This window comes from Bufo bufo, chromosome 5, assembly GCF_905171765.1.
Source record: "Bufo bufo chromosome 5, aBufBuf1.1, whole genome shotgun sequence".
Lineage (NCBI taxonomy): Eukaryota > Metazoa > Chordata > Amphibia > Anura > Bufonidae > Bufo > Bufo bufo.
This window is the reverse complement of record NC_053393.1, coordinates 405,574,547-405,593,477: the sequence shown is the minus strand read 5'-3', so window position 1 is coordinate 405,593,477 and position 18,931 is coordinate 405,574,547. Positions and strand designations below refer to the sequence as shown.

General features: G+C 38.6%; 1 protein-coding gene and 1 pseudogene across 1 annotated transcript in view; both read right to left on the bottom strand.

Annotated features, from left to right (window-relative positions):
- Positions 1-18,931, bottom strand: part of KCNH8 (potassium voltage-gated channel subfamily H member 8) — a 726,151-nt gene that overhangs the window by 144,311 nt on the left and 562,909 nt on the right. Inside the window, exons 8-9 of the mRNA XM_040433027.1 lie at positions 6,316-6,513; positions 940-1,139 (exon numbers count right to left, since the gene is read on the bottom strand). Coding sequence (XP_040288961.1) covers positions 940-1,139; positions 6,316-6,513 — 398 coding nt within the window. The remainder of the gene's footprint in view (positions 1-939; positions 1,140-6,315; positions 6,514-18,931) is intronic.
- Positions 11,355-12,383, bottom strand: LOC121001814 (annotated as a pseudogene).

Here is an 18,931-nt window from a genome sequence, read left to right as displayed (position 1 = left end):
AAATATCTTTAGGGCACAGAGACAATGAGAAAATGAGAAGTGGTGTTTATGTGTAATATGACAACTATTAGTGGTAACAAAGCCCAGTAGACATACCCTATAATATACGGTACATTCTTATTACCATTAGTGTTGAGCGCAAATATACAAATTACGAATATTTATCGCAAATATCGCAACTTCGAGAATTCGAATATAGAGCCACATATTAGTTTTTCGAATATTCGTAATTTTTTCCATCTAAACACATGATTCCTCCCTGAGTCATTGGCCCACCAGCAACTTAAGCAGGGGAAAAGTACTATATTCGATATAGTGCTATATATTTGTCTTTTAGAATATTCGTCATTTTTTCTTTCATCTGAAGTTATGATTCCTCCCTGCTTAAGTTGCTTGTCAAGCAACTTAAGCAGGGAGGAATCATGACTTCAGATGGAGAAAAATTACGAATATTCTAAAAAACTAATATATAGTACTATATTCAATTCAGTGCTATATATTCGTTTTTAAGAATATTCGGCATTTTTCTCCATCTGAAGTCATGATTCCTCCCTGCTTAAGTTGCTTGGCAAGCAACTTAAGCAGGGAGGAATCATAACTTCAGATGGAAAAAAGTGCTGAATTTTATAAAAAACGAATATACAGCACTATATTCTAGTGCTATATATTCGTTTTTGACCCACGCCTGTATTGATCGCGTAATATTCGCATATTACGTGAGCATTACCTTACAGATTTTCGAGTAAAAAAAAAGAATGTAGAATATAACGAATATTTGAATTTGAGAATATTCAACGAATATTCCGCAAAATATTCACGAAATATCGCAAATTCGAATATGACCCCTACCGCTCATCACTAATTAACATTTCATTTTTGAATACTTTTCCTTTTTGTTTTTACACTGCTATATTAAAGTTCCAAAATGATTGAAAGTACCTCGTGAGAATCTATCCCGTTATTGACTGACCAATTGGTCTGGAAATATTCAAGCATTCTCTGCTTCAGCTGTTGTGGAAGGTGATGTACCCGTATAAAATCCTTCAGATCCTTGGTTCTTGTATGATAAAGGGACCATCTGGAGTACATTCGTTGGATTATAGCTGTTACATTACCAAATACCAAGGCATGCATCAAAGCTGTACAGGAAGATAAAAAGAAAGTAAACATAGTATGTTGCATAGGGTCTGACAGTGAATTAAAGGGCATCTGTTAGCAGATTACCTGTGCACCTGGCAGCTGAAGGCATCTGTGTTGGTCCCAGGTTCATATGTGCCCACATTGCTGAGAAAAATGATGTTTTAATATATGCAAATGACCCTCTAGGAGCAACGGGGGCGTTGCCATTACACCTAGGGGCTCTGTTTTCTCTGCAAGTGCTGTGCCCTCTGCACTTTGATTGATAGGGCAAGGCAGTAAAACGTCATGACCCCTTCCTGGCCCTGTCAATTAAAGTGCATAGGGTGCGTCAGTTGCACAGAGAGCAGAGACTCTAAGTGTAATGGCAATGCCCCTGTTGCTCCTAGAGGCTTATTTGCATATATTAAAACTTTATTTTTCTCAGCAATGCGGGCACACAGATGCCTTCAGCTGCCAAGCGCACATACAACAGGTTAACCAGTTTCATAGGTACTAATCTGCTGACAGATGCAATTTGTTTTAGAGTTTTTGGTGATTTGTGTTATGTGATTTTTACTAAATAATCTAAATAAAAAATAAATAAAAAATGGTGCATTTTTCACACTGGCCACCAGGCCTAATGATATGTTGAGACTCCATGTCTGGTACTGGTAACTTTTAAGTAGCCATAACATTATCATCACAGGCAGAATTTCAATAACAGATATCACCTTGTATAGATAACACAGGATCCACCATTCATAACAGGAGATAGCACATCATATCTACTCCCTCCTGACCTCTGCACAAGCCACAGAGCACCACTGAAAACATTTCCTATAAGGCTGGGTTCAGACCTGAGCGTTTTACAGTGCGTTCCTACGCGCTGTAAAACGCTCAACAGGCAAAAACCAATGTTTCCCTATGGGCATGGTTCTCACCTGAGCGTTTTACAGCGCGTACAAACGCACTGTAAAACGCCCTACTCCTCAAAAAGTACAGGAGCTTCTTTGGGGCGTATTGTCGCGCGTTCCCGCCCATAGACTTCAGCGGGAATGCGCCTAAATGGGCGTTTGCTTGTTTCTGCCCATTAAAAACGCCCGATACAAACGCCCGATAATAACGCCTGTAAAAAGCACATATCGAATACGCTCAGGTCTGAACCCAGCCTAAAACTCAGTGAGGTCCCCTTCTGTGTCCATTGTGTGTATTGCCCAAGTGGCTGCTCTAAAATGAACAGGAAGCCTTGTCGTATATTAGGCCTTTGGTGTCTTTAGGATTTTTTTTTTATATTGATAGGGACATGAAAAATATTTTAAAAAGACACAAAAAGAGGTGTATATAACAGCATTTTTAAATTTCAGACAATTGGGGGCTTGTCTGACATTTTAAATTATAATTTTAATGGGTGTATGTGCAAACGTGACTAGTTCAAATAAATAAAATTTGTAAAGGAATGAACTGGTTTTAGTACTAACTAATGGTACTTTTAATGCATTGTCTTCACTATTGTCCTGATAATACAATGACAAGTAACACAATGTATGTCTCTCAATATTCATGTTTTTAAATCACTATATTCTGACCCCCATAATTTTTTATAGTTACATCTACTCAGCTGTTTGGTGGTTTATTTTTTTGTGGAACAACCTGTAGTTTTTATTGATACTATTTTGGAGTCTGTATGACTTTTTGATCACATTTTATAAAAAAAATTTGGGTAAGAGAAGCAATGAAAAGATGGCAAATTGGCCATTTTGACCCTTTTTTACATTTGCCATTTTGAAACTATATTTTTATATTTTAATAGTGCGTCATTTTTGGTTGAGTTGATACCCATGATGTTTCTATTTTTTGTTATTTATGTATTTATTTTTTCATTATATGGAAAGGGGGATGATTTAAACTTTTATATTTTTTTAATTTGTATTTTTAAACATTTTTTTTTCTTTTTTGTTATGATCCTATAAAATCACATTTTTAGTTTTTTATTCTGAACATTCGTGGATTTTTTACAGGTGAAAATCAAAAAATTTGAATATCGTGCGAAAGTTCATTTATTTCAGTAATGCAACTTAAAATTAGAATATTGTAAAAAGATTCAATATTCTAGGCTCAAAGTGAGCTAATTAATCCATACCCCCTGAGCATAGGGTACCTGAGATTGTGACTTTGGGGTTTTCATAAGCTGTAAGCCATAATCATCCAAATTATAACAAACAAAGGCTTGACATATCTCGCTTTGCATATTATGAGTCTATTTTCTATATTAGTTTCACCTTTTAAGTTGCATTAATGAAATACGCTAAATGAACTTTGCATGATATTCAAATTTTTCGAGTTTCACCTGTAAATGTCAGAATTGCTAATTTTTTATGTTGACCTGCTGGCCAAAATAAGAATTGCAGCTTAAATGCCCTAGGTCTCTTCAGCGAGACCTAGCAGATTAAAATCAATTATTATTTTACACCGGACTTTGGATGCTAAAACGAAAACCAAAAATCTTTATTGATTACGTATAACTTATTTAAAAAATAGAAGGGAATATACTAAACAGTTCTTCAAATACTAGTCAATAGTGCAGATATGGAGCCAGATTAGGATCACTCCATTAATCTGATTTAATACCCGCACAACTGAGGGCTGTTGTGGCCTGCACCATTTCTCATTCACCACAGCAATAACTTTGCTTAATAAAGAGCCCAAAGGCAAATGCTGTGAACTGATTCCAAAAGCCCTGACTGAATACAATATTTCAAGAAGATACTGAATCACTTAGTTTAGTATCAAGTTAAACGGCTGAACTCCCCACTCACGCTGCAGGTACACGCAGTTGGCATCAGCCTAAGTATCTTTTGTACTTAGTCAGGGAGGATTTAAAAAAAAAATTGGATGCCGCTAACTGCTCAGACACCTAGACTATGCTAACTGTTCATTTCCATTGCTCGACTCGTTTCCTACAAACATCCTCAGGAGCCCTGTACTAAGAAGCATAGTATCGCACATAAATCTTAGAACAACATTGTGCTTCCCTCCAGTATATAAAGGCAGAGCTCTGGCACTAGTGCGGCCCTGAAGCGGCTGCCGCAACCGCGAGTATTTAAACCTATAATCCCTCCCATATCTATCAGGTACCACGCCCACCCAGCGTCACATGATCGGAGCATATCGCTCCTACTTAGATACACTGGCTCAAACAGTGGGGGACATAGAATCGGGGACAAACCCCTCATTTTAACTAGGGATCGTATAAGCGAATTTTAAATTGGCTGGAAGCTCATACAATAAGGACAATAAGGACAAAATTATGAGGATATGTACAGTTTGTACTGATAGATGGTGATAAGCTATGATACATAAAATGTATAATGTCTTATAGATGTCAATATAAATATGATATTATAATTAACATATAATCTGATTGTGACTCATGTTATTATGTGAAAACAACAGATCTGACATATACAATATCAGATAGTGTGCCAACCCATCAATATCCTCACCCATTAAAAAAATGGATATACATTGTAATTGCACCACTATATAATGTAATAGTTAGAAATGCAGGACAACAAATTTCATGTAACCACAGCGCTCAGGGGTCTATAGTCAATGTGTTGTGTGACCCCATTATTCCATGAGGCACCAAAGTCTCCTTAGAAAGGAAGCACAATGGATCTTTCGTTTAAAAACGGTGCGTCCCAGTGGTCTAAATGAGCACATATCCTTTGCATGTTTTCTGTAAATAGGGCAATTGCCATCAATGTATTTACATTTATGGAGGTCCCTCATGGAAAGATGGGGTCACATTTCTAACTATTACATTGTATAGTCAGAACCAGAGAAACAGAGTCAGAACCAGGGCAGATGGTTATAGCCCAAACAGCAGATGAGGGGTTAATCCAGAAACTACCCATAGTCAGAACACCAGGAGAGTCTATAGGAAACACCATTGCAGTCTATAGGAAAATTGTTTTCCTATTAAAGGGATTTGCGTATATCATACATTGGGGGCATATACTATGTCTGCTAGGTGTGGGTCCCACCTCTGGTACCTGAACCTATCTCTAAAACAGAGAATGCAAAGTGATGGAGAACAGACCTTGCATGCATGAATACCCTCCATTCATTTTTATTGACTGTCAAAAATAGCCAAGCACTGGCTCAGCTATTTCTGATAGCCCTATAGAAGTGAATGGAGCAGTGGTCACGCTTGCTTGACTATTTTCAGTTATTTGGCACTCCAATAGAAATGTAAGTCAGTTGCACATGCACTGTCCACTCTCCATCAATTTATGGTCTCTATTCTAGAGATAGGTGCAGGTCCCCTTTATGCCCCCAATGTATGAGATGGGCCAATCCCTTTAAGCTCTGCCAAAGATTGTTAACCTTTTTGATTGCCATTGCAACCAAACATCTTCTGCAAGCTCGTCACAGTGTGGGGCATTCTGTCACTGAGAGCATCCTGTTCAAGGTAAATGACCTCTAAGTTGCCTTGATTACAATGAACTTGGCACCTAAGGAGTCAAATGTCTGTTATTGGAGTTGTCTCTACCAGCTATGGTACACGCTCCATTCCTGAGTTGGCACCATCTTGAAAGACCTGACTCTTGCCATCCATGTACAATAGATGTCAAAAAGGGGTAATAATCAGACACCTAGTGATGGAAGCATCCTCAGACTGTGCATGAGGGTAAGGATAATTAAATTATTTATTAAATAGTAAAGAAACAGAACCAAATGCTGATGATCATATATTATGTACCAAATGTAAGCTATTTTCGCTTACTTCCATTGTTGTTGATTAGATAACACTTTAACATTTCAATAGAAATTCACATCTACAATATAAGAGTCTGTAATGGAATCATAAACACACAAAATATTTCCTATAAAGTGCTCAGTGTCTGTATACCTATTATTGGGCTTAAAGGGGTTATCCAACCCCTAAAATTCATTGCTTCACATACCAGCACGGCCGCCGCGTCATCTTCCTGTTGCGCGGATAAAAACATCCAGCTTTGGGGGGCAGCCAATAGCAGGCCGCAACAGAAATGAGCCTCCCTAGCTTTGCGGGTTACACTAGGGAGCTGACCCCACCCCCCCGGCGCGTAAGGTAAGTACAACCTGTGTGAGGGGCCCGGGCGTATGGGAGGCATTTTAGGGATTGTGTGATGGTATCAGAAAGGGTATTACCTCCAATTAGCATTATACAAATGGAAAAGATCTTCTCAGCATCAGTGTTAGCAGAAACATTTCCAAAGCCAACACTAGTCAGACTGCTGAGTGTGAAGTATAATGATGCAATATATGTACTTCGGATGGTAGGACCACCTTGTGTATTATTGCTATAGAAAGGGGATTCCAGTCTTTTTCCCAGTTCATGTAGCCAACCTGCCAAAAGAAACAAAAGGCATATTAGAAAAATATATTGCATATTTGACATCTACTTGATATCTCATCAGAAAAAAAATTCAAAATGTTATTGCTTTTCCAGTGTCAAATGATTTACTTGGCCCATACACATCATATAGCCACAACTCAAAACTGTACTTCTACATTTCACTTGTCTGTACAACGTATCCAAACACACTTTAAAAGAAACATGTCATGTAGTGTTGAGCGAGCATGCTCGGCCGAACTGCTGTTCGGCTCGAGCAGGGCTATGCTCGGCACATTGGAGTGCTTGACCGAATACTGTGGGTGCTCAAGTACAATTTAATACAATGAACGTCAATGGGAGACCCGAGTATCTAACCAGGCACCCCCTGCTCGGAAGAAAATAGGGTGTCTGGTTCACAAAAAAAGGTTAGAAATTGATGGAAACCCCATAAAAATGGTTTGGAACCAACATTAAGAGGATGGCTAGATGCATCTTGGACTCCTATTATCTACGATATACAATAGACAACCACACAAAGGCTATATGCCAAAAGCCAGGTATATGCAAGCCATCAATCTATTCATGAGACAGATGACAGGCTGAGTCAGCATACCTTATAATGGCAGCCTTGTGCACTATGAGACATTCCAAACCAGCTCTCATCTGACTGAGAGCCAGTAAGCCTCAAAGTTACTTCAGATCTGTTAGGTGGCTTAGGTGGACCTGCGTACCTACATCAATATCATTAGGGTGACAAAAAGTTTTTTGATTGTCCTAACATATAATTTAATAACCTTTCTATACAGTTTTGTCATGTAAAAATTAATTTGCATAAACATGGGCATATGGCAAAGACATTCAAATAAGCAGAATCTGCCTTGTTTTTCAGCTGAAAAACCATTTGCATGGAAAATTTGCGATCTACACTACTCATGATAGCGCCATCTATTGGTTTCATAGTCTTATGACAAGACTAATAGTCTTGTCATAAGACTATAAAACCAATAGATGGCGCTGTTCATGACTCATGAACATCGCCATCTATTGGTTTCATAGTCTTATGACAAGACTATCAGTCTTGTCATAAGACTATGAATCCAATAGATAGCGCTGTTTATAGTGATGAGCTGCAGGGGCTATATTCAAATTCACGATGTTTCACGAATATTTTGTAGAATATTCAGCATATATTAGCGAATTTCGAGAATTTGAGATTATTTTACGGAATGCGATTAATGCAATGTAAAAAAATTGTGTAATTCGAATTCGTAACGCGAAATACAGGCGTGGGTCACTTTGGCTACATTTTTCAAGCTGGTATAAGTTTCCTGAGACTGGAGAAAATGGTATGCATGGCAGAACATTAGAATAGCTTTATATGCAGATAGAGTCAAGTGTTCCAATATATTCACTATTGCGCTAATCGGCAGTGATTAGAATATTTTATTGCACTACGTGCAACTTCACATTTTAGCAGGTCTGACTACAGATTAGTGTAGATCGTGAATATCCTAATCGCTAATTTGTATCGCAAATTTTCCATGCAAAATGATACACTAATAGTTTGTCATAAGACTATCAAACCAATAGATAACGCTGTTCATGACTCATGAACAGCGCCATCTATTGGTTTAACCCCTTAGTGACCAAGCCTGTTTGGGCCTTTATGACCAAGCGTTTTTCTTCCTTTTTTTATGGTCTCGTTCCAAGAGCTATAACTTTTTTATTTTTTCATCTATATAGCTTTATGAGGGCTTGTTTTTTACGGGACAAGTTGTAGTTTTTAATGGCACCATTTTGGGGTACACATAACTTTCTGATTAACTTTTATTAACTCTTTCTGGGAGGGAGATGGGGAAAAATAGCAATACTGCCACTGCGTTTTTACATTATACATTTTTTGGCGTTCATTTTTCGGACAAATAACATAATATCTTTATTCTCTGGGTCAGTACGATTACAGTGATACTAAATACTTATAATTTTGTTTACGTTTTACAACTTTTTTTGCAATAAAACACCTTTTATTAACCAAAAAAATGATTTTGCATTGCCACTTCACAAGACCCATAACTTTTTTATATTTTTTTATATGGAATTGTGTGAGGGCTTGATTTTTGAAATACGACTTGTATTTTTCATTGGTATGATTTTGGAGTAAATGCCGCTTTTTGATCGCTTGTTATTACGTTTTTTTTCGGTGGAAACTAAGAATAAATTCGAAATTCTGTCTTTTTTTATTTATTTATTTTTACGGCGTTCACCATAGGGGATAATTTATGTAATATTTATGTAGTCCCGGTCGTTACGGACGCGGCAATACCAAACATATGGGGGATATTTTCTTTTTGCAATTTTTTTCATTGAAAAGCGTATTTTCAATGAAAAAAAAACATATTTTTTTATTTTATGGAATTTTTTTATTTAATAAATGTGTATTTTTTTTCTATTTTTTTTTACTACTTAATAGTCCCACAAGGGGACTATAATATACAGTATTTTGATTGCTTTTAAAATGTAATGCATTATCTCTATAATGCATTGCATTTCAATAGCAATGCTTTTCAAACATTGACCAGCAGGCTGCGCCAGAGAGGCACAGCCTGCTGGAGGTAACGGAAGACAGGCTCGGGCCCCTGATCGGAAGCAAGGTAAGCTTCCCAACACATCAGCACCCCGTGATCGCATTTTCGGGGTGCTGATGGGAGACAGAGGTAGTCCGCTCCCTCTGTCACCACTTTACATGCAGCGGGCGCCATTGCGCCCGGCATGTAAAGGGTTAAACAGCCCGGATCGGCACTCCTGCCGGTCCGGGCTGTTAGAGCAGGGACCCGGCTCTCATGTGAAAGCCAGGTCCGCGCTCCCCGCTGCACGGGGGAGCCGTGCAGCGCTTAAACTGGGCTGCCGTAAAAACGCGGCGGCCCAGCCTAAGGCCCCTTAGTGACCGCCGTAAAAACACGTATGGGTGGTCACTAAGGGGTTAATAGTCTTATGACAAGACTATTTAGTCTTGTCATAAGACTATGAAACCAATAGATGGCGCTGTTCATGAATAGTGTAGATCGCAAATTTTCCATGCAAATGGTTTTTCAGCTGAAAAACAAGGCAGATTCTGCTCATTTGCATGTCTTTCCCATATGCCCAAATTAGTTTTTACATGACAAAACTGTATAGAAAGGTTATTAAATATTATGTTAGGGCAAACATAAAACTTTTTGTCACCATTATGATATTGATGTAGGTGCGCAGGTCCACCCAAGCCATCCAACAGATGTGAAGCAACTTTGAGGCTTACTGGCTCTCAGTCAGATGAGAGCTGGTTTTGAATGTCTCATGGTGCACAAGACTGGCATTGCAAGGTATGCTAACTAATCCTGTTATCTGTCTCATGGATAGATTGATGGCTTGCACATACCTGGCTTTTGGCATATAGCCTTTGTCTGGTGGTCTATTGTATGTCGTAGATAATAGGAGCCCAAGACGCATGCAGCTATCCTCTTAATGCTGTTTCCAAACCATTTTGATGGGGTTTCCATGAATTTCTAACCTTTTTTTCTGAACCAGACACCCTCTTCTCCTCCGAGCAGGGGGTGCCTGGGGTTCTCCCATTGACTTCCATTGTGCTCGGCACTGGGTAGATGCTAGAGAGATCACTAAAACATACCTATATTTATCAGGAATATGGAGTATGTGAACGTTTATTCTGCCAGATTCTGCTACTTAAGTGCACTGGAGGTGTAGCTTTATAGTAAAATGCTCTCTGCATTGACCTGTTTAACCATCCCTCCCTTCTACAAGTTGCTCCCTAAAAGAACTGATTGAAACAAGGGTGTGATAAAACAATAATATACTTTCTATATAGTGCATTTGGGTAGTGCAGCATTTGATTGTGGTTTTGCTGCGTTACCTCAGCTACAGATAGGGACAAACAACATTGGAACAAATCATTTCTACTGGTGTGATATACCAGTTGCCCCCCAAAAAAACTGATTGAAGCAGGGGTGTTATATACCAATAATATACTTTCTATATAGTGCATTTGGGTAGTGCAGCATTTGTGTTATCGAATTTCAATTATTATCATTAGGTTTTTTTTCAAGAGGGGGGATTTTGTTAGCCATGTTTTTAATCCAATTTTATATTTTTACTTGTTTTAAACATATGTATTTGACCTGTATTTGTACTGGCCTGTAGTAAAATTGATATCCATTGACCATATAATATACCTCCGGCCACATAATCACTTGATCTTTTCTGTCATGTGAATGCCTAATGTTTGGGGACTGTAGTCCAGTGGCCTACAGTACAATTTTTATCCATTGACCACATAATGTACCTCGAGACACATAATCAGAATTTCTTTTATGTCAGGTGAATGCCTAATTTTTAAGGCCCGTACTCCTGTGGCCTAAAATAAAAATTTTCTAGGCTCCCACAGGGCACATTTCAGAGAATTTCCCTTTAAGACACATTAAAATGTCCCCTGATTAAGATACATATTTTTTGTTGGAATTTTTGTCATTGATCCCCCTCTATTATGTCACTGTCCATGTTGTGGGACTATTTGTACACTTCTACAAAGTATTTGGTGGCTGCAAATATGAGCTGAAGGTTTTTCAGGTTCGCCTGCCATTAAAGTGAATGGGGCTCGCCGCAAACTTGTGGTTCACGAACATTTGATTGCGTTCGTGCGATCATGTTTGCAAACTGTCCCTGCCGATGTTCGTCCATCACTAGTAAGACGTGCTATAACATGTAGTAAACACTGCAGGGATGATGTCTAAGACATCTAAGATGTCCAGGAGGTCCCGAACATTATGGACAAGGTCTGAGATGAGAGTCGTCCATGTGTTCAATACTGGATGTTATTGATGGTCAGCTCCGTGATGAATCCCAGCACTTGGATTAGTTAGTCCTTACTGAGGAACTTCACAATGCGCTGATGCCACAGATGCCGTCACCTTGATGAGCTGGGTTGCCGATAAGTAGATAATAAAGTGTCTGAAGAAATGCGAGTAAAGATATTGGAATAAATTGTCCGCCTTCTCCAATGTGACCTCGTCCTTTGATTTATGAATATCATTCCATAAAGTCTTGAAGTCCTCTGTGTGGATGGCATAAGAAATGTTCATGCAAGGTTCGACGGGCACAGAAAAAACAAGCTCTGTGGCCGACACTGATCCAGACACATCATACCCGGTCCACATCGCTGCTAGCTACGTAAGGTCCTGAGAACTGATCACCAGATTACCGAAACAATAGTCAAAGTTTCTTTGGAACCACGTCCCTACGATAGCCGTGAGCGCCTCGGTGCCATTATACAGGAAGAGCGGGAGGCAAGTAAATGTCTCTGGTAACACCTCCAATAGATCGTCCTCATGTACGTCCCACAGAACCAACCTGTCCAAACAACCCGGTCCTCTGTGCTTGCCTTGGTGAGTGAAGGCTTGGATGAAATCTGTATGAGCACAGCCAGTGGATCTATGTTCTTTCCTTTGAGTCTAGGTAAACAGGAAAATTTGGCTTTTAGGTTCAGCACTGAGCCCACTTCAATGGCAACACCCTTCTGCTTCTCGTCAGCTATGTGGGCAGACAGGTGCTTGGAATAATCTTTAAGTCTGGTGCATGAGAAATTATACATCGGTGTCACGCTGTACAGAGTCCATTGTTGGTGAATGAGCAAAGCAGCTTGTGCCAGGTCAAGAGTTTCCTCCAAGGGGGTGCACTGCAGGATTTTTCTTTTAGACAAGATTCGCAATGCAGACCATCGACGTGCAGAGGTCAAGCTTCCGGGAGGATACTTTGAGCTGTGGGAATGACTGCTCCTTCGTGCCTAATACCTACTTCTGGGGGTTAACACCCCATCGGTAGGTGTTTGCATATCATTGCGATAAATGATGTTCCCGTTTACTGACTGTAAACAGAGATCTTGACAGACAAATGTATCAACCTGGCCAAGTTGCTGGTGTGGACACATTTACCCAGTGGACCGTAAAGGACATATATTGTCCTTGACCATAGTTAGAGCTACCGACCAATTTTCCCAAAAAAGGCTGTATAACAGCCATTCCCCCCAGGTTGGTTGGTATTATGTTACATTACTGTTCTCAGTCCACAATTTAGGGAGATGGCTGTCCTATTAGATGGCTACCTTATTACCTTTCAACTTGATTAATTCTCAGGAGGCCATTGGCACCTTATTATATGCATCAAGTTGGCCTACTTTTTTTGCACAGTGCCTGCAGAACTATATTACTGCATGTTATTTACACCACTGTAGGGATTCTTTTTCTCCACTATCCTGCTTCCCTTTAATATATGTCATTTTAAATGTTTGTACGATATGTATTTCGTCATTTTGGACTAATAAAAATGTTATGCATTATTTTTTGTGTGGTGCAGAATTAATATATAGGAGTTTGTGTTATGGTTCGATACATACTGATGTGTTGATGTTATATTGATGTTGATCACAAACAAATTTCACCACTGAATGGCTAATCAACGTAATTTGGTTCATACAGAAGAAAGTCTACAGTCACCTATCAATTTTCCCCATAAAGGCTGTTTCACAAATAAATTTCACCAATGAATGGTTAATCGACTTAATTTGGTTCATACAGAAGAATGTCTACAATCACTCATCAATTTTCCCAAAAAAAGGCTGTTTCACAAAAACATTTCACCAATGAATGGCTAATCAACGTAATTTGGTTCATACAGAAGAAAGTCTACAATCACCCATCAATTTTCCCATTTTCTTTTCCCTATTAATACACTCCAAAAAAAATAATATAAAAATCACAATTCACAGTGGAACTTCACCTCTGAACGGAAAATATTATTTTTTGTGCCACTAATACACACCAAAAAGGGCTATAATTTTCCCACTTCAACACACAACGGCTAATAAGCCTTTTTCTTTTTCTCCACTAATACATGCCAAAAAGGCTTTAGAACATACACTCACCTAAAGAATTATTAGGAACACCATACTAATACGGTGCTGGACCCCCTTTTGCCTTCAGAACTGCCTTAATTCTACGTGGCATTGATTCAACAAGGTGCTGATAGCATTCTTTAGAAATGTTGGCCCATATTGATAGGATAGCATCTTGCAGTTGATGGAGATATGAGGGATGCACATCCAGGGCACGAAGCTCCCGTTCCACCACATCCCAAAGATGCTCTATTGGGTTGAGATCTGGTGACTGTGGGGGCCATTTTAGTACAGTGAACTCATTGTCATGTTCAAGAAACCAATTTGAAATGATTCGAGCTTTGTGACATGGTGCATTATCCTGCTGAAAGTAGCCATCAGAGGATGGATACATGTTCTCATTCTGTTTACGCCAAATTCAGACTCTACCATTTGAATGTCTCAACAGAAATCGAGACTCATCAGACCAGGCAACATTTTTACAGTCTTCAACAGTCCAATTTTGGTGAGCTTGTGCAAATTGTAGCCTTTTTTTCCTATTTGTAGTGGAGATGAGTGGTACCCGGTGTGTCTTCTGCTGTTGTAGCCCATTCGCCTCAAGGTTGTGCGTGTTGTGGCTTCACAAATGCTTTGCTGCATACCTCGGTTGTAATGAGTGGTTATTTCAGTCAACGTTGCTCTTCTATCAGCTTGAATCAGTCGGCCCATTCTCCTCTGACCTCTAGCATCCACAAGGCATTTTTGCCCACAGGACTGCCGCATACTGGATGTTTTTCCCTTTTCACACCATTCTTTGTAAACCCTAGAAATGGTTGTGCGTGAAAATCCCAGTAACTGAGCAGATTGTGAAATACTCAAACCGGCCCGTCTGGCACCAACAACCATGCCACGCTCAAAATTGCTTAAATCACCTTTCTTTCCCATTCTGACATTCAGTTTGGAGTTCAGGAGATTGTCTTGACCAGGACCACACCCCTAAATGCATTGAAGCAACTGCCATGTGATTGGTTGACTAGATAATTGCATTAATGAGAAATAGAACAGGTGTTCCTAATAATTCTTCAGGTGAGTGTATAACTGCACCGCTGAATGGCAAATATATTTTACTTTTGCTACTAACACACAACAAAAAGGGCTTTAGAACATATAACTGCACCGCTGAATGGCAAATATATTTTTATTTTGAAATATTGTTGGATAGACTGGCACACTATATCTGGTAGCAAATACTACTGGTGTACTACGATATCCGCATGTCCAAACAGTAAAAGGACAATACAGGAAGTGCTTCCACATACAATCACTGCCCGCAGATCCACTACAGCCTCCCCGGCATAGACTATCAGCATAGAGTAACCACGTGACATGCTGAACTCATTCAGCAGCATGTGATACGCCGAGTCAACATAAGACCACGTGGGACGCCAAGCGCTGTGAGGGCGCAAAGCCCAACACCACATGGACGCTGTCCCTGCTGCACACCCGGAGAGGAGACTGCTGCTAAAACAGACATCGGCCAGCGATCTTTGAAGACATCAGACAGGTAACAGCAGACAGTGTGTCGTCTTCCTGTGGGACGCCACAGGAACGATATATACAACACTTGCCGGCTATAGACTTCTGAATATTGGCCACATAGGCCCACAGCAGTTTCTATATCATTTTCTGTTGACCAACTAGAATCCCCAGCTGGATCAATTATTAACTCTTTGGAACATTGATTCTTTATTTTTGGAATATTGACTACAACTAGATCTTGGAGAATTGACTATTACCAACCCTCCAGATCATTGACTGCATTAAGTTTCCGAACAAAAAGACTTTCTACTGATCAAAAAGATTTTCCACTGAGTCATTATTGCTCTTTTATCACAATTATTATCCTCTGAGGCGCAAATTTATATCCCCACATAAATATCCTTATTTATTTTTTACATCTATATTTTTAATCTTTTCCTCCATTTTTACTATTCCTTCACTATTTTACTATCAGTTTTACCTTAAAGGGGTTCTGCACTTTGTTTAAACTGATGATCTATCCTCTGGATAGATCATCAGCATCTGATTGGCAGGGGTCCGACACCTGGGACCCCAGCCGATCAGCTGTTTGAGAAGGCAGCGGTGCTCCAGCAGCGCCACGGCCTTCTCACTGTTTACCGCCAGCCCAGTGACGTCACGACCAGTATCAACTTGCCTGGGCGGGGCTAAGCTCTGTTCACTTGAATGGAGCTTAGCCCCACCCAGGCAAGTTGATACTAGTCAGTTAGACTTTGAGCACCTTGTTTGACAGTAGACGGGTGAGCATTTATATTACATTGTGTTTAAATTTTTATTTTGCCTCTAATACACGACAAAAAGGGCTGTAATTTTTGCACTTCACCACACAACGGCTAATAAGTCCTTTTTTTCCACTAATACAAGCCAAAAAATGCTTTAGAACATATAACTGCACCGCACAACAGCATATAAGATATATAAAAATGTCCTTGTAATAAACCCTGTTAATGGCTGTAACACCCCAATAACAAGAACTGTTTGCTGGAATTACAGAGCTGTATAATGACAATTTGGATCCCCGGTCCATGCAGCAAGGTGTAATAGGATTGTTCCTGTTACCCAGGCTGTAACCTCCCCTACTGAATTCTGTTCAACATAAATGCTGTGGAATAATTTCTTCCTATTCTTTCCCTAGACAATGAATAATTTTTCCCTGAGCTTGTAAATCGTTTTTTTAGCACAATTAAGTTTTTTATAGCACTGCATTAGGTACACTGGAAAATGGCAGAATCCAAGATGGTTGAGGCTAGTTATAGGGCTGTGACATCACAGGGCTGGCTGGCTGCTGATTGGCTGCATGCATGGAATTATGGGTGATCCCACCTTCCCAGAGTTCCTTGCTCCATGTCCTCACACATGCAGCAGCCATTTTAGGAAAAAATTTGATTCGTTACCATGAAGCATGAGGAAATTCGGATTCGGTGCGAATCAAATTTTTCCTGAAATTCGGATCGAATTCCACTTTGTCAACTTCGATTCACTCATCTCTAAAAACCACACATTTAACATATGCATGCAAAAAAACTCCAGTGTAGATTTCATTTTTTGGAGTGTGGCCCTCCTGAGGATACACTAAATTTATTAGGATGTGTGTGCCTCCTAATAATTCTAGTATATCGTACACCAGTGTGTTTTCTTATTAAGACTTGCATCAGAAACATCAGTCTTTATAAATTCCCCCTTTCCTTGCTATACTATGCCAAACCAAAAACTGTTTAGATTAACATAACAGATAGGCATATATATAATACTATACAACACAGTTATGAGAACAAATATTCCATTGGGAAAAACTGATTATAGTATTTCTATTAAAACATAGTTTAACCCAAATTAAATATTCACTCATATACTTGTTATAATTGGTTGTCCTTTGCAAACATTATTTTGCCAAGACATTATTAACCTTCAAGAATTTTTTTACTTTTTTTAGAGATCATAATGAGACTGCCATGGCTCTACTCCTGCCACTAATTGCTATAAATATTAATATTATATATTCTAATGTATAGCATTTTATTAACAATGTATTATATATTGTTAATGTCTACTCAAAATGTTGATCCTATGAAGTTTATTCTAAAGTGTTCAATCTGAACAGATTATATTTATTATTTCATTTTAATATTGTAACTCACAAGTTAATGTTTGCACTGTGGTTAGCACTTTATTTTGTTAAGGAAACATAGGAATGGATTCATTTTTATATAAAAATCAAAACAATATTAAAACAAATATTTTAAAGTATTTTTGCATAACATTCTTTAAAGGGAACCTGTCACCTGCAAAACGCATATTAAACCGACCACAGTACCTTACAGTATCCCCCATTGTGTTGCTAATCATGTTTTTCTTTCCTCTTTGTGTTTCTTCATACTTGTTAAAAACGCTGTTTTAATGTCGGTTGGCGCTGTCTCCGAGTCAGGCTTGAAGTCAAGGGGGCAGCGGCCTCCTTGCTTCAAGTAAAGCTAAGCCCGCCTCTTACCCCTCCTCTCTACAATTAGATGGACATGCTGCCGTGAAGCCGGGATCACGCTCTTCTAGCGCATGCGCGGTACGCTGCCTGTTACATCGCAATCCTCACTCACCCGTCTGCATTTTGCTGACTGCGGATGCGCCGGACAGTTCGATCGCGAGCGTGCCTGGCCGTCGCGTTGTAACAGGCAGCGTACCGCGCATGCGCTAGAAGAGCGTGATCACGGCAGCATGTCCATCTAATTGTAGAGGAGTGGTAAGAGGCGGGCTTAGCTTTACTTGAAGCAAGGAGGCCGCTGCCCCCTTGACTTCAAGCCTGACTCGGACATTAAAACAGCGTTTTTAATAAGTATGAAGAAACACAAAGAGGAATAAAAAACATGATTAGCAACACACTGGGGGATACTGTAAGGTACTGTGGTCGGTTTAATATGCGTTTTGCAGATGACAGATTCCCTTTAATATATACCTATAACATCCAATAATGACATTTCAGAGGCACAGTACTTCCCATGTTATAAATGCATTTGAAATTATATATAGTTTTAGCACTTGGTCTTCTTAAAGAGATAAAATGTTAACATATTTATTCTTTAATTTTATTTGGATACAATAACTTCTGAAACATATGATCTTGTCATTTTTATTGCTTCTAGAAAATAAACTATGAGATATTTAGTTCAAGCTTCGTATAAAAAAAAAAAATTGGTTGTCAAATTGATTTAAAAAAAAAACATATCTGTGCCTATCGACTTTATGCTTACTACCTTATGCTGGACCATTATACAAAACAAGTACTTTTTCCATTTCCTTCAATCTTATTTCCTTATACATTGTAAGCTTTTGCAAGCTGGGCCCTCATTCGGATTTTCTGAATTGCTTATTAGTTTGTTACTATGTACTATCTGATTATATTTGTAAATATGTTGCCACTATATAAATAAAGATTTATTATAGTTGTAATTTTTTATAAAAATATGAAAATCATTATCACAAAAAAAATAAAAAATCAGTATCATTAAGATGACAGAAATAGTATATTTAGTTAAATGCAACAAAATGCTTTATATGTTTATTACAAATTTAAAAATTACCATTTTCAATAATTATAAGTAGGAAAAGTATTTTGTAAATGCAAAACTTTGATTAAAATATTTTTACTGCTTAATATGATGTGTTTATTAATTTAATTGGCAAAAAGTAGGTTAGGATATGTGAAGAAGAGATTATTTATGTCAAGGTTATGTCAATTTTTTATTTCTAATAAGTCTTTGTCAACAAAAATATATAGTGAGGATTTATATTAAATTTTTATCATAAAATATAATTTGGCCAAATTATTAACGTTATATAAAAAAAATCAGGATAAAATAAGGCACTTACTTTTAGGGCGAATTTTTAGAGCCTTAGATTCAATGGTGTTTGACTCAGTTACAATCCACTTCCCGGACTTATTT